Source organism: Leptosomus discolor, chromosome 1, assembly GCF_034619465.1.
Source record: "Leptosomus discolor isolate bLepDis1 chromosome 1, bLepDis1.hap2, whole genome shotgun sequence".
NCBI classification, from domain to species: Eukaryota; Metazoa; Chordata; class Aves; order Leptosomiformes; family Leptosomidae; genus Leptosomus; species Leptosomus discolor.
The window spans coordinates 73778708-73804211 of NC_141391.1; the positions used below are offsets into that span (position 1 = coordinate 73778708).

The 25504-nt window shown below is 40.4% G+C and overlaps 1 protein-coding gene across 1 annotated transcript in view; it reads right to left on the bottom strand.

Annotated features, from left to right (window-relative positions):
* Nucleotides 1-25504, bottom strand: part of ATP10A (ATPase phospholipid transporting 10A (putative)) — a 117524-nt gene that overhangs the window by 41503 nt on the left and 50517 nt on the right. Inside the window, exons 3-5 of the mRNA XM_086482204.1 lie at nt 8695-8780; nt 2109-2215; nt 1872-2003 (exon numbers count right to left, since the gene is read on the bottom strand). Coding sequence (XP_086338330.1) covers nt 1872-2003; nt 2109-2215; nt 8695-8780 — 325 coding nt within the window. The remainder of the gene's footprint in view (nt 1-1871; nt 2004-2108; nt 2216-8694; nt 8781-25504) is intronic.

A 25504-nucleotide genomic window follows, 5' to 3' on the forward strand; every position in this document is an offset into this window, starting at 1 on the left:
CAAAATGTTTTTTTAATTGATTGCGCTGATAACTAAATAAAGATAAGGTTGTTATTATTTTGGGAAAATGACATTCTTGTAAAAGAGATAGAAAGTTGCCTTTTTAAGTACAGCACTAGGATTTGCAGTCCTAAAAGACCTAAAATGGTATGCTTGACGTTTTTAAGGTTATAAACAAGGAAGAATTCCCCCATGATAAGAAGTATTCAAACTATCTTCATTATATGTCAGAAAACAGAAAAAAAAAAAGGACAAAGGTCTACTTTAAAAGTAATCTCTTGCAAGCCATATCTGACAAGGTCCTTTACATCTTGACACATAAACCCAGCACTGAACTCTTGAAAAATAAAAACAATACTTAAGCTAAGTGAGAAAATTTTGTCCCGTTACTACCAATATGAGCATATCATCATACTAATGGCTTTATTGATGTCAATGTTTTTATTCTTGAGAGCAAAAATTGGAAGCCCCATACTGAGAATGACCTATATCGAGACTTGTTTTATAAATATCCTGACTCAGATATTCGAGAGAATTAGTTAAGTGTTGTACCTCCACTTATACTTGACAGAAGGTACAAAAATTGCCTGACTCTTACAGAACACAGCCTTGCACGTCTTGAATCACCAGGTACCTCTGGTTTCCAAGAGCTCTTGCAAATTTCCTCCCAGTTGTTTTCGGTTGTTACCACCTCCAGCAGTTTGCACTGAGCCTCTGCTGGTGCTTTCTAGCCTTGTAGCAGAAGTGACAGAAGGGAAGGCATATGTGTCACCTACTGTGTGCCACCTCCTCCCTTCACATTCTTGCATCTCAGGAGTTGGAGCTGAACTGAAGCCTTTGCAGCGCATACCCTGCTGCGGCTGCCCTGGGGGCAGCACCTTGGATGCAGTGGCAGAGGGACAGCTGCAGGCAGGGACTCCCTGCAATTAAGCCTACCATGGCATTTCAGCCCTAAGGACTGGGCTCCCCAGCTGAGGCACTAGAAAAGAGTGTCATGAACTCAGTGGAAACACATATGCTGGCTGATTCACAGCTGGAAATACTCATCTTTAAGCAGCATTTAACAATACCTGGAAAAAGGCACACAGAGGTGTATTAAAATGGCGTAAGATTGTTATTAAACTACATCATGGTTGTTAGGAAACATTCTGGTGTTTATGCCATATGACTCACACACAAACATTACAGAACACACAAACATTAAGGATATGGAATTCATATGGCATATACAAAAAATCATTTTGGGTGCCAAACATAAAGCTCAATTCTTTCTCACAAATGGACAGAAAAAAGACCTGAAGAGTGTCAGCCTGAACCTCAGCATTTCCTTGAACACTCCATGAAGTCTAGAGAGTCTTCTACTTGGATTTATGCAGATTTAGACTTTTATTTCTTTCTTCTTTGTTAAAGCTGCAGCTTTAGGGACAGTGCGTCAACGTGCACTGTGCCCTTGATTTAATGAATAGTACTGGGGAATAGCACTCCCCTAATTATGTTTATTCTCTGCTCATAAATTTGTTGATTGATTAATGGCACATTACACTCTACCACCTGTAATTTTGAGTGGACTACATATAAAGTGGCTTCTTTTGGACTTGACATTTTTGGATGCTATCAAGGGTAGAAGAATCTAAGCCTTCATATCTCTGGTACTAATAGCATATATTTGATTGATACTAAGAAGCTATTTAGATGAGCCTGTGTATCAAGACATCTTGATTTCAAAGAAGAAAATGCAACAAAAATTAGGCAGTACAGAGGCAGCTTTATCGATTTCATGTTTTAGCAGATACTTGCTTTTGATAAAGCTAAGCACATGAACCCCAAGAGAAGCTGATAAACTTAAGTTTCTTCTTTTAAAGAGCACTTACCTATGGCAGAAAACAGACACATGATTAGAAGTATGAGGACACACCAAAGGACATCGGCATTCATCTGTCTTTCAAGCTTACTGCGTTTGTAACGGGGTCCATTATTATTTAACAAAGCTTTGGTCTCATGCCCTGCAGAAGCAATTGCATCAAATGATGTCATATGGATTTTTGTTATTATTTTAAGGAAACTATAAAAAGGCAGTATGCCTTGTCAGACAGAAAACCAGCTGTTACCTGCATAGATTACTATTCCTGCAACCTCTTCTGTATTTCTAATGGTACATCCACGTAACAAAAGATTTTCTTTGAACAGTCCATCCTTTTTTCCACTTTTATGGACACTGTAGAAAATTTAAAAACAGAACGAAGCACAGCATGTCAAAACATTATGCTTGTTAAATCATACTACTCTGTAATATAACAAGCCCAGGAAACATCTTCAAAGTTTAAGAAGTTTTGTCAACCTGATGGTGAAATATTTCCTTAGATCTCCCTCCTGGGAAGATTCTCTGGCAGACTTTGAGAACTGACAATACCTACCCAAGAATCCCAGACATGCAGCAGCCCAGCTGGAGCAGTACCAGCTGCTGTTGGATGTACAAACGTACTGGACAAATGCTCACTAGAGATCTGCAGGACAAATCTATAGCATGTGTGCAGCTTGTCTTTGAAAATTCATTGGACTTTCTGTGCATGTGCAAATTGACTGTGCAATCACAGTTCATCCAGTCCACCTAAGAGCAGCTGTACAGTGCATATGATTAAGCCACTATTTACATGTTCTTATCAAAGAAATCCTAGAAAGACATATGGTGAAACTGGGAAAAGACTGTGCTTCAGAAGCAGTGATACTAAGGATGAAACGCCAGGGATAATATGTGTCAGTTCAGTGAAAAAGAAAGGAAAAAAATTCCATGTGTTCATCAGTGAGAACCAAGAGAAATTCCTTTCAGAAGTGTCTCAATGACTCTCTAAGAAAGACAAAATGGCCTGTGCCCTGAAGATTCTTGTTGACTAGAAGCAAAACACACAAGAAAAATGAAACAAAGTAATGTTTCCACTACAGCTTATTGTCGGTTGTATATGGACTGACTCAAATTTCAGCTGAGAGAGGAATACAGAAAACAGCCCTATGAGAACTAACCATCACCAGGGAAATGCTAAACAGTAACAACGACAATGAAAAAATAGCATTAGAATGGGGTTTTTTTAGGTAAAAAAGACAAACCAAACAATAATTTCAAACTTTTTCTAATTGAATAAAACTTAATTTAATCAACCGCAGTACCCCAATGCCTCAGAGAAGATTAAAGCAACGTCTGAAATGTTTACATTTTCCGCCTCCACTTTAAAAGCATCAAAACCATCATGCTTCCAAAGACTAGAAAATGGACTGCAATAAAAAACTAGTAAAAGCCGGGACTTCAAGAGAAATCCTGGAAAAGCGCATGTGCTATACTAAACTTAACATTGTGCTGTTGCAATGTTGAATGCTATGGCTACTTGGATTCAAGCATTTAAAACCCTGTGTCTCTTGAAATGCAAACCGGCTTAAAATTGTGTCTTTTATAAAAAGGTGGAGTTCTTATCTGCTTCCTATTTTCTAAGCCTTCACACCTTGGTTATATCTTCATACTTTTCTCTGATTGTTAGAAACTTTTCTTTTTCTAAATTATTTTCTTTTTTTAACTTTAGCACATGCTTCTGGGATCTCAGGCCTGAAGAATGATTTCAAATATCCTGAGATCTGCAAGAAGAAAAGGTTCACATTGGTGAATCCTTTGTACTCTTCCCCAGCCTAGTAGGACTACTTGCAGATTATGCTGTTACGCTGGTTATGCTATATAGCCTCTAGACAACGCTTTTAGTGAGTAGAATATACCCATAAATAATATATATAAACACATTCATACATATGTATATATATACAGACACATATACACAGTCCTTTTTAGTACTGTATAATGTATTATACCCACTCCCTGCTCAAAAATATAAGTTAAAAGCACTGGTGTTTCAACAGGTATGCTTAGCTTTTCACTGTAGGAATGGAGAAAAAGTGGTGGATTAGACAGCTGAGGTCATCTGACTAGAGACCAGAAACAAACGGAGAAGCACAGAAGTAGATAACATCAAGTTTGCGATTCTGATACAAAAATGAAGGTGTTTTTTCTCATCAGGAGAGAACCTCCCCTCCTCCTCATCCTTCCTGCTGCCTCCAGATACAAGGACAGCAGTTTTGCTTGTTCTCTTCAGCAAACCTCTTCAACCCACTGCCTCAGTTTTTGCCAGAGGAGCTTCAAAAACTGGGGTTGCCCAACAGCCCTCTTGCAGCACGCCAACAGGTGCAAGCACTGACTGCCAGCTGGAGAATTACCCAAATTTGGCTGGGCTTAAACTATGGGAAATAATTTCTTAATGATTCCATACTGTAGAAATTACACTATTACCAGGATTCTGCCATTCCTCTGCTTTTTAAGGCTGAGTTCTACATCAGACTTTCTCGTAAATCATGACGATATTTGAATTTCCAATAAAGTCTCCAAATGATAGTTATGATTTCTGTTAATAAATGAGACTTTTAAAAGATAAACCTACTTAAGAAGTAATTTGCTCTGGCTTACGATTTTATAGCCTTCATAAATTTTTTACACTTCACAGTTAACAGTGGACTGTGAGGGGTATATTGCACATGGTAACCTTCATATAGAATTACTTGTGTATTTGTTTTGCACAATTATATATTTGTTCTTACTGTCTTAGCTTACACAACTGCTCCAAAGCAATGGTGCAACATCTGAAGTTAACCTGTAGGTGCCAAGACCCCAGTCTACTCACCCACAGGCTGAGCCTTCTCACCTCAACTCATCCTTACATGGGTTTGGTACTGTTTTTTACTTTTCCATATCCAAATGAAGTCAATCAACTCACCTGTTGCCCATCAAACCTTTAGAAAACATGGATGAAATCAAAATCTGGGAGAAAGAAGCTGGCATGGGCTGGAGGAAACTCACTGTTTCCTTCTTGTCTGCACTCACTCCCAGTGATTCACTAACAGAATATACATATAAGGCAATTGGGCACTGAGGATAAAAGGAAGAAAAAATTACAGACATAAAGGTCTGGATTAAAAAATAATGAAAACTAGAGTTAGACAAAACTGCTCACTTTGGTAACAACCCTGCCATGGCTATAATTTCATGTCCGGGTGGAGAGATGGCTTAGATCCCATTTCTAGCCCTGCAGAGTTACAAACCTTCAGCTTGTTACAGAGGCTGAACAGTCTGGTTTTCCCCTTTCTGGATTCAGGCCAGTGTAACTTTGGAGGCAAAGAAGGAAACTTTTCTCTGTCATTATTCAAAACAGCGGCCAGCTGAAGCCGCTCAGACGCCTGGAACGCGAAGGCTAGCCCACAAGGAAATGCACTGGCAAGTGCAGGTGCAGCTCTCTTTTTCTCTGCAATTTCTCACATGGATGACACCACAAATATGCAGTATCTAAACAGCTAAAACACACATGCACCACAAATTAGGAGAAATAGGCAGACCAGATGCAGTTAGCTACAAACTTCGCTAAAGCATTCCGAAAGTGTCCGTGTAAAAATAAGCCTCCTGGTGTAATACAGCAACACAAAAGTAAGTCCGATGGCAGCTCACTTCAGCCTTCTATTATATTTTTCCTTGTGACATGTTTACCAGCATTAAGTAACAAGGTGACGTATCAAAACCGTATTCAAAAGGGAGTATTTTCTTTCACTCTCTGGTTTCTCAAGTGTCTTACAAAGCAAATGGTAGAGCTGGCATTACTTTCCACGGCTTGACACTCCCAAAGAAAATATTCAACAATGTTAAACATAGTCTCAGTGCACATCATCAGTCAGAATCTTCCTGACTCTCAGTTCTGACGAAACTTAGTCCAGGTTGGATTTTTTTTTCCAGGAGAGGCGGTGTCACTACAGCACATTAAAGAGACGTCACTGCATAGATTTACACATTTTTTTTGTTAACAAAATTGTAACATGATTTTATATTAATTTGGTTTTGTTATCTTATGATAAGATTTTAAATCTAAATACACACATGTATTCATATTCATATTCATATTATTATAGTTCCTTGATATACTTATTTTGGTATGATCAAATAAAGTTTTCTGTTCTTGTCTAGTAATAAAATTTTTACTTTCAGAGAAAAGCTGAGAGGCCAGAATGCCAACTACTACTTCTCCTTTTCCTTTGCCCATATACAGACAAAAAGCTAGAAACAAGATTTTAAAGCCAACTTTGTTATTTGGAACCTGGCATGGGATTTTTGAATGTTTGCCATGTACATAATCTGGCTAGACTCATACAGGCAGGGGGCATGTTAGGTTTTACTCTATTCTTTCTACACAGAAGACTTCTTATAGAGGAAATAAAAATGAGGAAATATGCTTGGGATATCTGAGGGTGTAGAAACTGCAAAACAGTACTAAAACAAGCATCTGAGCAGAACTGGTAGTCTTCACTATAGCATGTGCACAATGCAGGTTGTGCCAATATAACTGATAAAGTCATACGCAGTAATGTGCTCGCTACACTTTTGCAGATATAGGATAGGACCAGGCCCTTCTCAATGCATTCTGCAGTATTTTTGTGATTTTTTTTATTATCATGTCTTCTTCTACCCTGGCCTGCCTGTGCTACGTTGGTTACCTATAGTGATCACATTTCAGAGTAACTGTGGGGAACAGAATTTTTACATGTTTACAACACTCACACACACACAAATATACCTATTCCCTCTTTGTATTTTAAACAGAAAAAATAGTCTTAATCAAAACTGGAAACCTACTAAGCGGTCAAAACTTCAAGCAAACTTCTCCAGCAATGTCTCAGCACAGCTTTTACACATGGATCTCTTGAAAGTCTATTATTTCATAGCATCTCTATTTAAATATCTCAGTAACCTTTCTTTTCAGTTAAGCTATTATCAGCTGGGAGCTGTCTGAAACTTTCTTTCAAGTAGTGACTACTGGTAAGATCTTGAACAAGAGTAAAGATCTGAGTTTGACATGGCAATGACATGTTTCAATTCAGATGTGCTAATTACATCTTGCTAATGTATGATTTGAAATAGACCCGTGATTTCATAATATTAATGAAGGAAATCTAAAAAGAGGGGGGAAAAGCCTTCTCCTGTGATAAATTAGGAGACTGAAAGTTTATTGGTGGAGGGGTTGGTCCCTACTTTTTACTTCAAACTCATGGTTCTTTAGTTGTAAATCTCTTGCAGCATAGCTGATGAAACCTGGAAATCACCTGATGCTTTCTGCCACATTCAGAACTGATGTTTTGGCTTTTTGCTGTGTCAAAGTTTATTCACGTCATTTGTGAAATACTAAAATATAAAGAAGATTAAATAGAATCAATATTGAACAACAGTCTTCCAAAAGACCACCATGTTTTCTGCTACATAATTCAGATGGTTCTGTAACTTACATGCTACAGACATTTTCCACATGGAGTACATAAGTAAATATATAACGAAAGTCAAATGCACGTGTATCTTCTATAGTATTCAACCTCTGCTCAGTATTTTGGGGACTAAGATTCACACACATGAAGTGGGCTAGAAAAGCTGCTGAACTTTCTATCTCCATATCTGGAAATGTCATTTCTGCAGTAGAGCAGGCTCTCTTAATGTAGACAGTTACACGCCCTCATGCAGTAATGTCTAATGCTAAACTTTTATCTTTAAATGAACTGTAGGCCTGTGGGCTGCTAAATAAAGGAACACATTTTCCCACACTACAACTTGATGTAGTTTCAAAAAAACTGTCCTGATTTGCACCAATTGACAGTACATCCTACACAATCTGTGACATCTGAGAGTAGTAACTGAGGTGGTAAATAGCATCACTGTAAAAACTCCCCAAGCTCCAGCAATTTACCTTGTGCCATGCACACATTTCAATACTGCTTATCACTCTAATCAATATGGGTGGCAAATCATTTGTCTGTTTAACTCTCTTCACTAAAATTTAGCCAAAAAATAAATATCCTGGGCTCTCACTCTCCATGTGGTTACAGACCTTAGAAAAATAAGTGATGCAAGAGAGCATCTCCTAAGTCACCACTGTTGGCATGCCTCCACACTACAGTTCTGGCTACGTTAGAAGCAAAGTACCTTGCACATAGTCCTGCTGCTGTGCAGGACTGATTGGCCAGAGATGAGCACCCTGTTAATGCAGTTCTCTGTTTAGAATTAAATCAAGTGGCCATAGGTGATTCTGTGTAGTTATGTACAAGCACATCCATTGTGTGAGCCAATTATTTTATTTTATTTTGTCTAAATGAGGAAAGGAATACTGCCATAGCTGGCGAAACACCAGTTTCGCGTTCCAATTTTCCTCAATGACACTTACATTAAAAGAAACATCAAACAGACCCATCTTCATAAAAGTGGTGTACCACAGATTGTGTTTGCTTGTTGGCTCTCTTGGACCAGTTTTCTATTTCCTCCCATTTCCAGATGGGCTTTTTTGATCCATGGAGGGAAGGAAAGGGAGAAGAGTGTCTATAACAGCACTACTTCATGCATTCATTTCTGGAGCGTAAACTGATAAAAGCCAACAACTAAATCCATCCTAAGGAACTGAAACATGAGGCTCCCATCTTACCCTGAAGTGAGGATCCTCTAAAAGAGCTTAAATATGCAGCCCTATTTAGATGTGATGATGATGCAACTTACAAAACACAGTCCAAACCAAACCAGCATTTATTTTACTTCACATTAGAGCGAAGGAGTGTATACCGAAGGATATTATATGAAATACTCACATGTAACCTCGAAACCTACTTAAGTCATTGTTTGGCTTCTCGCATTCAATGACACTGGTGAACTTCAACGGGTCAAATTCTGAGTCCTGGAACAATAAAAGTGTTAATTACTTAGGGCAAAGAGTTGCAAATTATAGCTCAAATCACTTTCTTTTCTAGCTTTCATAATACATTAAAGTCCATTTTTTTCCAAAGGCAATCAAATGAATGACACTGACCACTGGCACTTAAAATCAAAGGGACTTGGGCACCAAAATTCCTTAGATGCCTTCCAAAATCTCCTTTACAAGGATGACTTTTTTGTTCTGCAAGTGGAAGAGCGTGAGTTTCTAAAAGCATTAGATAAAAGATGCTGAGCCCAGAAGTCAAATGAATTTGGTCTAGAGTGGAAAAATGAAATTTATCTGGGAAGACTCAAAATATTCAATAGTACCACTACACTTCATGTTCAGTGAAGCTACTGAAAATCTGGGACAACATAAGTCAATATACTGCCAGTTATGATAAAGCTAGTGTGAGCTTTTGAAATATTACTAAGACTTCTTAACTGCTTTATGCCAACACCGATAAATTAATCTACTACAGTAAATTACACACATATAGCAGAATAACTTTTTCCTAATTAACACTTGAAAACCTTCTTGATTCTCTAGCTCATTAGTCTGAAGCTGGTATTTTTGCTGACTATATATGTTTACCTGTAGTTAGTGCCTTCTATGTCTGAGGAAAAACATCCTATCACAGCATAATGACTTGATTTTATTAAATAAAAATCAAGGTTCTCCCTTCTTTGCCAGACCAAACAAACTATGCAGTGAAATCAGAATACCCGGTTGTGGTGCTGCTGAGAAGGCTGTTTGTCTCCATCAATGAGGACTCCCTTTAGAAAACGGCTTTGCAAACTATCTGAATGAAAAAACTAATTGTGAATTATCATATTATTAAGCTTTCAACAGTGATAACACTGCAAATGTTACATTTTATAGTGGTTTTGCTGAGCAGCAGACCCCAACCACTACTTTTTAGAACACACTATGGGAATAGCTAACTGAGAATCCAAAGGACAGACATAATCTTATTGCCAGCTTCTCTGAAACACGCAGGTGTCTCTGTTTTTTTGATATTGACTCTACTCAGAAGAGGTGAAAGAAACTAGATTTTACGTAAGAGATAAAAGAAACTAGAGGATATGTCAGCATCACCATCAACACCCTCCTTCATTTTCTACCACTTACACCTGGAAGAAAGCAAGCCTTACAGTATATAGGAGACAATTCAAACCACCCACGCCTGACATTTTTGGAAACCTTTCCTGTATTTTCAAGAAATAAGAGATGATAAAGAGAACTGTGAAGATGGGCTGTCACTTAGAGACAGCTACAGCCCACTGGAGGAAAGAATCGCTTTTATATGCAGAATTCAGCTTGTAAACAAGAGGGAAAAAAAGGAGTAAAAACAAAGGACAGCTCTGAGCGAAGAAGATTGCTACACTAAGAATCAGACTCCTTAAATTATGTCAAAGTTGTCAGTTAAGTACCTGAGCCTTAGCAAGAAATCCAGATGGTCTTCTCAGCACCAAATACTGTTGGTATTTATTTCTCCTGTTCAGCTTTAAATTTCTCTAAGTGACTGAAGTTTGATGCTGGGAATGCTCAGAAGTACCTAGTTCTACAGAGGCACCTAAGACATCATTAGGCTATAGAATGGGGCAGATATTGTAAAGCCACACATTCACCTGCTTTGACCCTTGTTCCTCAGCTGCTCACTTCAGACAGGCACGGACATCAGCAGTCACAAGAACAGAATCACTGGCTAGAACAGACATCACAAAGATTTCAGGCCTTGATATCTGAAATCTGTTATTACACCTCCTAAACTGTACGCTCTGGCTGTGTCCTTGCCTTCAGCAGTCAGGTTGACACTACAGAGACACTACACTAGCAGCCCGTGCTCTCTGGCAGCTGGCCTTACTTGAGCTTGTCGGAGAAGGTGAAGTTCTCTCAAGTCACACCAAAGCTTGTTGTGCTGGGAAAGCCTGTGTTGTCTATGTAACACCTGCTCTGCTGCCCCAGAACATGATCTTCTTTTCCTTTCTTGCCCTGGTATGCTCTTTGGCAGGAAAAAAAAAAAAAAAGTAGAGGAAAGATAATCTATAAACATTGCTCAAGGTGTTTCAATAATATACTATCTGTCTGCCTAAGTACTGTGTTAAAGAAGAGTCATCACTGTAGCTTAAATTGCATTTGTAAATCGGAAGGAAAAGAACAGACTGGAAAGGGAAACATTTTTTGTCTTTTTATTACAACATACTATATATAATACTGTTAATTTAGCACACATTTTCATTCAATGGTCTTAAAAAAATGAAAGAAATCTTAACATCTTTGATGAATGCCCCTGAGGGAATCCTAGAGACACCTAATAACAAAATGCAATGTAATCAAATGCAGGATTGCTATGGCTGCTGAACTCAGCAGAGAGCATGATTTCAGTGCTGTACAGACACAGTAACTTCTAGAGCAACTGGAAGCTTGCAGGCTGAATTCCCTTTCTGCTAAGGAAGCCTGCCAGCAAAGACAGCAACTTTACAAAGAAGAAGAAAAAAAATCAACTTAAAATCTAGAGCTAAAGTCTTCACAAAAAAGAAAAATGTTGTCAAGATCAGAGAGGATTAAACCTACCCGACTTCCCCATCACTACCATGCAACACAGTCTTTCTCCCTCCTCTGTTTGTTGGATTCTTTTAATTTATGACTCAGTTTTGGAACTAAAAGTCCTTTATCGTTAGATCTAACCGTCCATGTATTTGTGTTCTGTTACAATTAACTTGAAATATGTGATTATGGTCTTTAACCAGATAAAATCTGGGAGGAGAGAAAATCCAATTAGAATAGTAGTTTACGTAAGGAAACAAAGCTGCTGAATTCTGATTTATGGCAAAAGCTCTTTGGTTTATTAATAAATCAAATAGCTCCATCTCTTCCCTGTGAAATGGAAGGGTAAATAAACACTGATAACACTGTTTCGATGTGAAAATGCCTTTTGGTAAATGGATGAACATATATGTTAAACACTGCCTATGTGTCACTGCTTTCAGTGGTTATTAAGAAGCACAAAATAAACATAAGATTTCATGATGATCAAAGTTTTGTTCCTTTTTATGCTGATACCCACACTGCAGCAGCAAATGAAACATAAACTGTGATGATATTCTCATGTATTAACAGCTAAGAAAAGCTGCAGATAGACAGAAGTTAAAGCCAAAAGTGTTGATTTGTGCGGTTTTCTGGCTATAAGACCATGAAAAAGTAAATTCACCACAACTACATTTAATTTTTCTCTTACACTGAATTTCTGCATCAGTGTTATGACACAGAAAACAAGATTAAAAATAGGGTCAAAACCAGAACTTCCCCAGACTTTTGTGCAGTAGTTCTCTGAGGTGCCTGATTTTCAGTGTCTTATTTCCCACTTACAGAACTGCTAGGCATCAAAGCTGTCCCAGCCTCAGGAGGGATGAAAAGGTCCATGCCTAGACAGACTACAATCTGAACTGAGGCTTTCCAGTGCCTAATTTCCCTAAAAACTTGACTTATTTGGTGTTTTCCTGGCTTCCCAGTGCACCCCAAAAAGACCAGGTCACTCACAAAATGCAGCTGGAGGCTTCTTTTTTTTTTTTTTTTCTGAAGGTATGTAATGATGTCATATTTATTATATGGTACCTCCGCATGTCTCCCAGACTTGTGCCTTGTGCCCTGCTGATTTGAACAACTGACTTTCTGGTTGATAAAAACCTGAGAGAGATTCACTGGTTGCAAATAAGTTCCCTAGGCTATTTCATAAAACTGTTGGATGGCAAAGTCCAGGGCTAAATTTTCTTCATGCAAGTCGGATTGTTCTGCTCAACAACTTGTTCTCCCTTTGCTACAATGTAAATTTTAATTGCCATCACTAATTCTAGGAACCAGTCCCTGTAAAACACAGGTAAGGCAAAATATCTTGCTTACACTTAAGGCAGAGTTCTTACTACTAGGTAATGCTTAATTCTGAGTACAGACTGGTCATTGCTAAGACATTACAGAAAAACTGCGTGAAAGGATACATGAAGGTCACTTGGAGAAATGAGTAATCTAAAAGAAAGGCCAGAAATGATTATACTAGTTTCAGTGGACTTTGAAAAAAGCCAATATGAGACCAAGTATGTCAGTCTAAGCAAAATCAAGCACATCCAATCACTCTAATAGGAAAAAAAAAAAAAAAAAACAGGCACCAGAACTCAAAAGTTTTGACTCCCGCATTAACACTCTAAGGCTGCACACGACCATATTCCCACTTGTCCTCTTTCTCTCCATGCCAGTCAATCCTAAATTCTCTTTGAAAGAGCTACAGTATGAGAAATGGATGATATTCAGTAGTCAAGAAATGCAGATTTGGCTTCCATGAAGCTGAAAAAGAAATTGAATCCTTGTTCTGCTTTGTTTTGAGCAAGTGGGAATAGTGTAAACCCCTCTGCCAATGCTAACCTGCCCAGCAGTGTGCCCAGGTGGCCAAGAAGACCAACAGCATCTTGGTTTGTATCAGAAATAGTGTGGCCCACAGGATGAGGGAAGTGATTGTTCCCCTGTACTTGGCACTCGTGAGGCTGCACCTCAAATACTGCGTGCAGGTTTTTTTGAGGTGCTGGAGCGTGTCCAGAAAAGGGCAACAAAGCTGGTGAAGGGTCTAGACCACAAGTCTTATGAGGAGCAGCTGAGGGAACTGGGGTTGTTTAGTCTGGAGAAAAGGAGGCTGAGGGGAGACCTTATTGCTCTCTACAACTGCCTGAAAGCAGGTTGTAGCAAGGTGGGTGTTGGACTCTGCTCCCAAGTAACAAGCAATAGGACAAGAGGAAACGGCCTCAAGTTGTGCCAGGGGAGGTTTAGATTGAACACCAGGAAAAATTTCTCTACTGAGAGAGTGGTCAAACATTGGAACAGGCTGCCCAGGGAAGTGGTGGAGTCACCACCCCTGGAGGTATTTGAAGATGTGGTCCTTAGGGACGTGGTTTAGTGGTGGACTTGGCAGTGACAGGTTAACAGTTGGATTTGATGACCTTATAGGTCTCTTCCAACTTAAATGATTCTATGATTCTGTTCACACTATCTAAGCACTTGCGGGCTCTGAAAAATGAGTACCTTCATTCTTTGCCAAATGTTAGATATTGCCCCTGCTTTTTTGACACAGTAAGCACGGATATAAGCATCACCCATATGGGCTTCAATTTGATTCTCTGCTGGTCTTTCAGACAGATGCTGTTCCTTGTGTCGGGTTTGAATTTCTCATAACCATCACGTTATCACAGCAGTGTCACTCTACAACAGGGCTCCCAAGCTGTACTGCCTGCACAATGGCAATAGGATGCAAGTTGCTTCAAAGAGTAAAACCACAAAATATGTCTGGTTGCCTTTGCTCTGGAGAATGTAGGGAATGGCTGGATGGTTGGTAAATGCTGTCTAAAAAACCTGAATGACCACAGGCCTGCACACAGGGTATGGGAAGATAAAACTGGTGGCATGCCTTGTCTAATGCTGCATGGCCTAGCCAAACACCAAGAACCTGTTTCTGTGACCACCATGGCACAACACAATTATTTTTCTGCAGGAAAATGGTAACAATGTCTTGAAAGATGTGAAACAGAATTTTCAATAATTTCTTCTGATATAGTTTGAGAGTTTCAGAAATAAAAAATACATCTTTTTGTCCATCACGACACATTCATGGATATCCCCATATTGTGGTTGTTCATACCCTGCATTCAGAAGCCTTCAATGACTAAATGTTATCCACTTCATTCTAGTGGTAAGAATTCTTTCTTACCAATGGCATTTTAAAAACAGGTCTTGAAAGTTTCTGCAGTATGAAACAATGCACAAGATACATTGGAGGAGTGAAGACTACTTCTTGCTTCACTGTTCTGCCATATTACGTAATATCGAAATGAAAAGAAGAAAAAAAAAGAGAAAAAAAAACAAAAGAAGGGATTTAGTTCAATAATAAGAACCTGAGTTTCCTCAAATACCTGACTTCACGTTTTGATTTTGCCAAAATAGCCCCAGTTTACTGCCCTCCTCTGAAAAAGTGCTGACTTTTTAGGAACTTGTAAATATTTTTGAAAGGTTGAAATTTGTCAAAAGGACATATAATGATATGTATATTAGGCATTTTATGTAATCACAAATTCCATACGATAATTGAACTTCTTCAGGAGTCTTCTTGCTAGGAAAAGGTTTAACACCCTATCCGTAAATCCTACTTCTTCCAATTTCTTAAAACAGTGAAATTCATTCTTACTCTAAGGAAGGCTTATTTTCCTTATGGAAACAGACTTAGTCAAATTGCAAAAATATGCTACATATTGATACTTTCAAATCTGAATTTCAAATTAAAGTTAAATTGCAGATGTAAAGGGTTTTGTGACTAGGCTTTAACAATGCTCTAACTATTAAACCTGATAGGGAGTTCCATTTAAAACAATAACTTAGGTCTGCAATAATTGGGCTTTGTCTCTGGAGGAAGCACAAACGTTCACAGGAAGAGAAAACATAATGGAAGGGTTTGTTTAAAATTTTCCTTAAAATAAACCCCTGTCCCTTATCTCTCAGGTGACTATCGATGTATCACCCTCTGAAAAATTTATATCCTAAAAAGGCAAAGTGTTGAGGGGAAGAAAATCTTACGATGCCTCTTTTAGGGAAACCAACAGGTAGATGGATTAAGGAACTATAGAGATCTGTCACAAAAAAAAGGAGACTGAATTTAGCTCTCTCCAACATGACTTTGGACCTTCATCTGTAAGATCATTCTGAATCTATACAGTGAAATGCCAACCTTTCTGACTGTGCTGGCAATCTCACGAAACTGTCATAGCTCAAGAGGCAAAACATGCTGCTCTGCCAAATGAGTTAGTCTGACAATTACACAGTGTTCAAACAACATATTCCCCTTCATTAAATGCATGTTGTATGGGTGGTTTAATGGCTTGCTAGTGATATTAATAATGCATAGTATTAAAATGTTTTCCTTTATTCAACTGCCCTACTTTACTGCGGCAGAAAGCGGAGTTTAATGTTCAGTCCTTCCTTCCAATAGGACAGCACGAGTTCCCTAGGATGCCCTTGGGTGACAGTGAGTTACCTGTTTATCACATTGTGTTTACTGGCTATGCTGGGGACCTTATCCAGACTTCTCCCTGCAGTACAATTGCTGGATGAGGGCTCTGGGATTTGTTTTGGTATATATGTCTGGAGGAAACCAAAAGGGAGAAATGGAATCATGGGGACAGCTCAAAGGAAATATTTAATAGACAAAAATCTGCCTCAGCCAGAAAAATAGCTTTCCAATTTAAAAGCTTTTAAGCGCAATAAGAACGCATCCCCCTAATGGCTTGATCCATTCTATTATTGCTTTATATAGCCGTATCTTGCATTTACTGTATAAAATTAATCTGACCTTTTATTAATGTGCAACTGGAATTACATACTGATTTTATGTATTCAAAGCACGCAGACTGTTTATATACTAAAAAAGTGAAATGTTTTAATGTCTAAACTGCATTAGTCTCTCTGGCAGAATTTATCTGTGCCCCTAGTTCACAAGAAAAGGAAGAAACAGTTTGATCTATGGTATTTAGGAACTAAACAGTTCCAGCTGTACATGAGAATTTAATAGCTTTATTTTCCACATTGACAACTACTACTATAATTGGATTTTTTTCAGTACTGGTTGTTTAAATGGAACAGAGATATTCAGTATTCAGAAACATTGGAACAGCTGAGCAAGCCAAATACATGTTAAGGGGCTGATCTTCCTCTGTCTGAGCTAAGTAAAAGCTTTCCTCTTTGTAGAAAATAGTATGAGGGAACAGCACAATAGCCAGTCTGCAGGAAAAGAAATGTGTTGCAAGACCTAGGAAGACTTCAATAATTCTATGACAGCCAGCTGAAGGAATCGCTGTTATTAAATCGCATGACAAAAGTTCCAAAAAAAAAATGTCAACAACACTGAAAATACACACATGCAAGTTCTAATGTCCCTTGGGATGACAGCCGTCCTCAGCAATGCACTAAAATTGCAGTGGTGTGAATGGATTCGTCCATGGACTATATAGTAGTGCTGGAGAGTGGCAAGGGAACAGAGTATGTTGAGGCTGAAATATGGACCCAGACCTGGACAATTAAGAAAGTGGTATCTGCCTGTTCCAAAAGCCAGCCACTAAAATAAATGAATGGGTTCATAGTCTGTAAGAACAAGCCTCAGCATTAGCTCAGTGCTTCAACTAAACCACAGACTAAGCCTCTCAAAGGCTCGCAAAACTCTGTGTACAACCCACATTACTCCTCCAGAGGCTCTTCGCTTCGTGCTCATGGACATTCCATAAAAGATGTAACCCTCCCCATTCTCTGCCTTCCCCCTTCTGGAGAGATTTCTAGCAGTCTTTCTGCTGCATTTTGTAACTGATGGAAGAAAACTTGATCTGATCAGTGTCAGAAGCATTGCATGGTCATTTTAATTTAGTAGCACAACAACTCAGGTCAGCTTCTAAATCTACCTTGGCCTACTCCTGCTCTAGTCTGGGCTGTTGGCCAGCCTGACTTCTTGAGGGATGAAGTTCTGCCAGAAGAAATGCAAATGGGATAGACTAAGACTCTTCAACAAGAAGAGGGAAATGCCAAGCACCTCTCTTACAATTCCACAAATAAAACCCAGAACATCAGAGTTCTGACAGGAGAGAGAGTGACTGGTAATGAAGGGGTTTTCTTATGAATGGTAAAACCTAACAGTAGCAGCTGTAGTGTCAGGACATAGTTAAAGTCAACAAAGCTTGATGAGCCCATCTCAACCTGAAGACAGGGAATCTGTACAAAAGCAGCTCTACCGTGCAAGGCATTATGTTTAAGAAACTTTGTAGGATGTGAGGGAAACCTGTAACATACAGGAACTGCCCAAGGATTGGAGAGACTTCAGCCCCTGCCAGCTGCAGGATTGCACAGAGGGAAAGAAGCAGTCCTAATGAAAAGACATCTTTTATTCCAAATACTACAGGGCAGCAATCATATCAGCACTATCACAGGTTTGTCAGCCTTTCCACAAGCACCTCCAGTGTGGGAAGGCTATACAATCAAGTAAAAACTCCCTGAGCTGGACACTGGCACGCTGTCTTTGCTTGGAATTGTATCTTGTATTGGGTTAGGGAGCTTTTAGGAAAACTAGACACTCACAAATCCATGGACCCTAATTGGATGCAACTGTGACTGCTGAGGGAGCTGTCAAATGCTATTGCTAAGCCTCTCTGTTATCTTTGAAAGGTCATGGAGGACAGGAGATGTGCCTGAGGACTGCAGGAAAGACAATGTCACTCCAGTCTTCAAAAAGGGCAAGAAGGAGGACTTGGGAAACTATATGCAGTCAGCCTCATCTCCATTCCTGGAAAGGTGATAGAACGGCTCATTCTGGCTGTTATCTCTAAGTGTATGTAGGAAAAGAAGGTTATCAGGAGTAGTCAGCATGGATTCATGAAGGGGAAATCATGCTTGTCCAATCTGATAGCCTTCTATGATGGCATGACTGGCTGAGTGGACAAGGGGAAAGCAGTGAATGTTGTCTGCCTCGACTTTAGCAAGGCTTTTGACACTGTCTCCCATCACAGCCTCATAGGTAAGCTTAGGAAGTGTGGGACAGACAAGTGGACAGTGAGGTGGATTGAGAACTCACTAAAGGACAGAGCTCAGAGAGTTGTGATCAGCAGCGCTGAGTCCAGCTGGAGGCCTGTGACTAGCGGTGTTCCCCAGGGCCCAGTGCTGGGTCCAGTCTTGTTCAACATATTCATCAGTGATCCGGATGAAGGGACAGAGCGCACCCTCAGCAAGTTTGCTGACGATACAAAATTGGGAGGGGTGGCTGACACACGAGAGGGCTGTGCTGCCATTCAGAGAGACCTGGACAGGCTGGAGAGTTGGGCAGAGAGGAACCTAATGAGGTTCAACAAGGGCAAGAGTAGGGTCCTGCACCTGGGGAGGAATAACCCCATGTACCAGTACAGGTTGGGGGTCGACCTTCTGGAGAGCAGCTCTGTGGAGAAGGACCTGGGAGTTGTGGTAGACAACAAGCTAATAATGAGCCAGCAATGTGCCCTTGTGGCCAAGAAGGCCAATGGTGTCCTGGAGTGCATTAAGAAGAGTGTGGCCAGCAGGTCGAGGGAGGTTCTTCTCCCCCTCTACTCCGCCCTGGTAAGGCCACATCTGGAGTGCTGTGTCCAGTTCTGGGCCCCACAGTTCAAGAAACATGGGGAACTACTGGAGAGAGTCCAGCAGAGGGCCATGAAGATGATTAGGGAATTGGGGCATCTCTCTTACAAGGAAAGGCTGAGAGACCTGGGGCTCTTTAGCCTGGAGAAGAGAAGACTGAGAGGGAACCTTATCAATGCTTATAAATATCTAAAGGGCAGGTGTCAAGAGGATGGGGCCAAGCTCTTTCCAGTGGTTCCCTGGGACAGGACAAGAGGCAATGGGCACAAACTGGATCACAAGAAGTTCCACGTCAACATGAGAAAATCATTCTTTACTCTGAGGGAGACAGAGCACTGGAACAGGCTGCCCAGGGAGGTTGTAGAGTCTCCTGTGGAGATATTCAAAACCCACCTGGAGGCATTCCTGCGTGACCTGCTCTAGATAAACCTGCTTTAGCAGGGGGGTTGGACTAGATGATCTCCAGAGGTCCTTTCCAACCCCTACCATTCTGTGATTATGTGATTCCGTGATTCACCATCACATGCCTGCCCTACTAATGCTTCTAAGGCAAACACAGCATTCAGAGTGCACCTTCTCTGCTTAATCCCAGCTGTTTCTGTACTTCCCTCATAGCCCTGTGGAGAGGGTGGAGGGCAGGTGTGAAGATTAACAATCAATCTGAAGGCAGCAGGGCTGTGGTGGGCACGCACAGTAGATGAGGGAAGTTGGGATGGCTGCAGAATACTTTGGCTAACAGCTTCACTCTCTGGTCTGTCTATTCTCATCTACTATCAGTTTCACTGAACAAGTCCCTTTTCAATCAACATGCTAAGGACTCCAGTAGCAAAGTGAAACTCAAGGAATTCAAGGATGATTTTTTTCAGACACCAGCTGATTGCATAGATCTTATGAAAAGAAATTCATGATGGCCTTGCCAGTTCCAAAAATAGACAGTAGAGATGGGAAATAAGCTGGGGGGGATGAATATGTATCGCTGGGGTAGGGATTGAGGTTCACTTCCCTGTTCAGTGTGCCAGCCAGCCTCATGCTTCAGGCACGCACAATGGTTACAAAGTTCCTGCATAGTCTTATCTTCAGTCAATCTGTATGCTTTCTTCAGTTAAGTGTGGAATTAAAACCTGTTGAATCAGAGCACAGGAGATTAGCAGAGTCTATTACTCTTGTGTGGGCTTCTCTCACCAGCTATCTTATTGTCTGGGCGAATGCCATCTACTTGGATTTCTGCAAGGCCTTTGACACGTTCCTCCACAACATTCTTTCCACTAAATTGGAGAGATATAGGTTTGATGGATGGGCTGTTAGACAGATAAGGAATTGGCTAAGGATGGCCATGTCCAAAAAGTTAGTCAGTTTTTCAATGTCCAAGTGGAAACCAGTAATGAGTAGTGTCCCTCAAGGGTCCATACTGGGACTAGTACTACTCATCAATGGTGTAGACAGTGGGATTGAGTGCACCCTCAGCAAGTTTGCAGATGCAACCAAGCTGAGTGGTGTAGTTGATACACTTAAGCGAACGGATGCCATCCAGAGAGACCTTGACAGGCTGGAGGAATGGACCCATGTGAACTTCATGAAGTTCAACAACGCCAAGTGCAAAGTCCTGCACCTGGGGCAGGGCAATCCCCAATATCAATAAAGACTGGGGGATGAATGGTTTGAGAGCAGACATGGAGTAGGACTTGGGGATACTGGTGGACGAAAAATTGGATATGTGCTGGCAATGTGTGCTTGCAGCCCAGAAAGCCAACCATATCCTGGGCTCTATCAAAAGCAGTGTGGCCAGCAGGTTGAGGGAGGTGATTTTCTCCCTCTGCTCTGCTCTTGTGAGACCCCACTTGGAGTGCTGCATCTAGGTTTGAGGTCCCCAGTACAAGAAACACATGGACCTGATTTGAGCGGGTTCAGAGGAGGATGATGAAAATGTTCTGAGGGTTGGAACACCTCTCCTGTGAAGAAAGGTTCAGAGAGTTTGGGTTCAGCCTGGAGAAGAGGCTCCAGGGAGATCTCATTGAGGCCTTTCAATATATAAAGGGGTCTTATAAGAAAGACGGAGAGACACTTGTTACTAAAGCCTGCAGTGACAGGACAAGGGGCAACAGTTCCAAAAAGAAAGAGAGTAGATTTCGATTGGGTAAAGCACTAAGTTTTTGTCATGAGGGTGGTGAGACACTGGAACAGGCTGCCCAGAGAAGTTGTGGATGCCTCGTCATTGAGGTGTTCAAAGTCAGGTTGGATGGGGCTTTGACCAACCAGATCTAATGAAAGATGTCCCTGCCTACAGCAGGGGTGTTGGATGTCTTTAAAGGTTCCCTTCCAACCCACTCTATTCTACAATTATATGATTTTTACGCAAATATTCATTATTACAAGCATTCAATAAATGTAAGATGTGGAATGAGAACAAGTGTCAGGAATAAGACCAACAGAGAGAACATCAGTTAATAAAACAGTTTGTGTAATTTTTCTTCCATGTCATTATCATTCCGTTCATCAAAGATCGCTGAAATAGCTTGCTGTGGAGCACCAGAATATACTGCACTGCTTTTTGCTTCTTAATAGCTGACCTGACCCCCCTCCATGTAGTTAAAAGCAGGACAAAGCCATTTTTACTGCTTCCTGTTACATTGCAGCAGCCTATAAGATCTCCATGGTCTCAGCCATCACAGGCCACACTGCTACACAGGTATATGAGTATACTTATCCATCTGGGGCATGGTTTTGAATTCGGTATTTAATCAAGTCAGGCCAAAAATATAATAAGCAAACAAGCTTGGAAAATTTAAATAAAGGCTGGTAAACGCTTATCAAAACTTATACACACTTTGTAATCATGTTGTACGTTAAACGTCAAATTCTGTTTCTCTTAGAAGCCAAAGGCTAAGTCTTCCCTGCTGTGATGTAAATCAGTCCATTACTGTGTCATTAAGAAAGCTGAATTAGTGTATTAGCACTGCTGTCTATAAATCTCCATGCACTACTGATGTTTTTAATTCAAAACCAAATGAAAGTATAAGCACTACAGGTCTGTGTGGAGAACAGTATCTTCTCCAGTCACATACCTATAGGACAATCACAGCTTTCTCCCTCACAAGCACATACACACATGTAAAGTGTCTGACCACAACGCAGTCATAGCAGAGCTTGAAAGTATGATGCTGAGTATAACCAACGAAAGGACATTTTCATGAGTTTATTGAAATAACAATTTTAAGACAGATGGACAGCCACTTCCCATGTAAGTAACATTTTAATGCAAATTTCTACTGGCCTCTGTGGCCTTATCAGTACTAAAATGTGTAAAGGCTTGGAGGGTAGCAGGTGAAGAAAAGAGAAGTGGGATGAGGGTTCACATCCTGAATGCTGAGATAAATACAGGAGTTCCTCATCCCGTTGCTCTGCCTTTCATGGCAGAAAAGCAGACTCCTTTTCCACCTGAGTGCTTCCAAGGGAAAGTGAGACCGTACCATTACAGCTGGGGTTACATGTGGCTTAATACTGTGAAACCCCCTACTCTGGAAAAGAAGGCCTTTCCATCCTTTCCTAACCAACTGGGGTTGTGGTATCAGAGATAAGTGTAGTGTGATGCGTTTCCAGCTCAAAAATCCTGGCCCTAAAATCAGGAGTTCCCAGTGTTGTATTACAAAATCTCATTCTGAGAACAGATATTCCAGGTATTTCCTGTTCCCAGCTGACAGGCCAACGAATGGCTAAGGAATAAACAGTTCCAGAAATAAACCTTTGCTCAGCATTAAGCTGAATTAGGCTAGGAGATCAGAAAAGTTACGACAAAAAAAAAAAAAAAAAAAAAAAAAAGGAGGGAAATCTCTTCTTAACTTGCTTTAAATGTAAACGTTTACCTCTCTGTAACAGAAAAGCACTACAGCATTTTATTGTCTCTATGGACCTGAAGTGCTCTCTTGTTTTCTAATGCTTTTTCAGAGAAACAGCAGAACAGAGAGATGCTGGACTATTGATACGGAGAATGAAATGTCCTGCCTCTCTAGAGGTCAGATGCAGCACAAGCACTGGCATAATACATTTCCTTACATGGATTTACCACTGTTCCACCGGTGCTAGAAAGATTACCCTAGGGATGGGAGGTCCTTCACAGCCAAGACATTCAAACTTTGATTCACCACTTTAGCCTCATTAACCTATATTTAAACACAAAAACAAACAGCCAATGCTAGTGGTAAAAGTCAAATACTCGGCACTCTTCAGAACTGGACTCTTCCTCCCCACCGCTCTGGTCCCCCCCAGTGCTTAGATTAAAATATTAAAAATTTTCTTACATTTATTCAAATTCTTTGTCTCTCTAATACAGCTCTCTTGACAGTCAAACTTGTGGTCTGGACACCTGCACAATGGAAACTAGAAAAAGATTATAACCTTGTTCAAAGCTGACCAAGGAGGAATTGAACCATCATTCTTGAGTTCTTTACTTCCCCGTACCTCGCAGTGTGAGACTGCTGACTAAATGCCGTGGTAAAACTGCAGAGCGAAAAATTGCTCTAAGCCTTCCTTTAGGACTTCTGGCTTGCACAAGAGTTTGACACAGCACTGACTTGTGTCCTGCTCTGCACCAGGCCGTTCTGCACGCACCTGCTATATGTTTGATCCTCTGTTAGAGAGACAGTAGTTGCTTCCTCTTTAACTAGACATGTCCATGGTTTCCACACAAGCCATCGCTGAACACGGTACCATCCAAAAAAAGATACATCAATATATGCACAGAGCTTTTCATAGAGAATCAACCCTCATCTAAGAAATCTACTGAACATTCAAGGCATGACCTCAGACAAAGGTCTTCATAGGGTGTGACACACTCACATTTTGCACTGGCAAACACAAGTCTTCTTACAAGTCTCGTTTCCTTAAAATCTTCAGATAAACTCTAAAACTAAACCCAAAGTTTTTAATTTAATATTCTGGTAGTGCACAGGGAAAAACATTGTTTTCTTTTGCTTGTTTGGTTATTTTTTTTAACTCTCTTTTCCCTCAGGGAAATCTAATTTTGGCAACATGTGTGGGATGGAGCATTAAGTTTTAACATGTGCGTATCCGGAATTTTTGAGCCACTTCTCCTTGCCTTGTGAACATCCTCAAAATATTCTTCAAAAAAAAGAAAGGCACAAGGGATAACCCCCAAAAGATGCTAGAGCAATATTCACTGTTCTCGTAGCCTGATTCTATCCTGATAAAGTACTTACAGCCTAAACAACACCGAGTATGCTGATTAGTTCACATTTACTTGATTATAATAGTGTACTATTCCCATTAATTTTAGATGGATGACAGCCTGAGGGTATTAGTGTGACAACGAGTGACAGGGAGAGTATAGCTATGCCCATTCTTGTTTTGCTTTAGAAGACTCAAGCAGACTCTTTGAGACAAGAAGCTTGTATCAGCAGGTGAGCTGAAAACTAGTCTGCCTGGGAGTCATGCTGGTTTACCTTCAGCTGTTCTCTCAAACTGGGCTAGTTTAACCCATGCAGGTGGCTGCACAAGAAATCTTAACTCAGTTTAGGCTAAACCAAAATTTGAAAATTACTTTCCTTTTTTTTTTTTTAAAATTTTTTTGAGGAACAAAAACTGAATGCAAAAGGAACATCTACACTGAGACACCAAGGCTGCCCTGTGTTGTTTTCACACAATTAGCATGAGTCGTCCTTCCCAAAGTACAGAGCAGCCTGCAGCCACCACAAGTCAGGCTTACAGTGCAGCCCTTCCAGAAAGCAGTCTTGCCTTCTCTTCTGGGCCAGTTTCTGCCTAGGATTCACAGGTAAAGAAGGAGATGGCTTAATGCTTGGAACAGGGAGCTGCGGGACTTCCTCTAAGTCCAGCTGTACCCAGTATGCTTCCAGCACTGTGAAAGAACAGGTAGGGCTGGAATGAAAGCTGTATCTGATCATTCAGTCCAGCTTCCAGGCTGGGACAGATGAGCAAACATGCCTGCAGTACGCACAGGCTCTGAGTTTATACATATTCCAGAAGGGTTCACATACTGACTTGTGAGGAAATCAGACTGATGAGTTATTTTGGTGCTAGTCTGCATGCAAATGAACCCTCCCAAACACGGCAGACACCAAATTCAGATGTGCTTTTTAGACAAAGTAAATAAGCAGCCACAAAGTCATCTGCAAGGCTTAGCTAAACCTGTTTAATCATGCTACTACAAGCTTGTTTTGAACAAAGGTCTACTCTCAGGAGAAAATGAGAGGAAAAGAAAAATGCATCCCCTACCCCCACCAGCTCTCAGAGAGATACATGCACCTTCTCGCAGGGGATGGCAGCTACTAGATTTAGCTTAGCTTTCAGCTTGGCTTTCAGATGAACTGAAGCTTTCCACATAAACATCCAGGACACGGCCAGTGGTTAATAAACCATAAGCTGCTCCCGAATCCACAGTGAGTCTTTGTGGATTTTGTTAAAAGCCATACTGAGTAAAAACAGTGGAGCAAGAAAATGTAAATGCTTTTCATGAGTCTAGATTCATACTACCAAAATATCCTAAATCAAGTTTA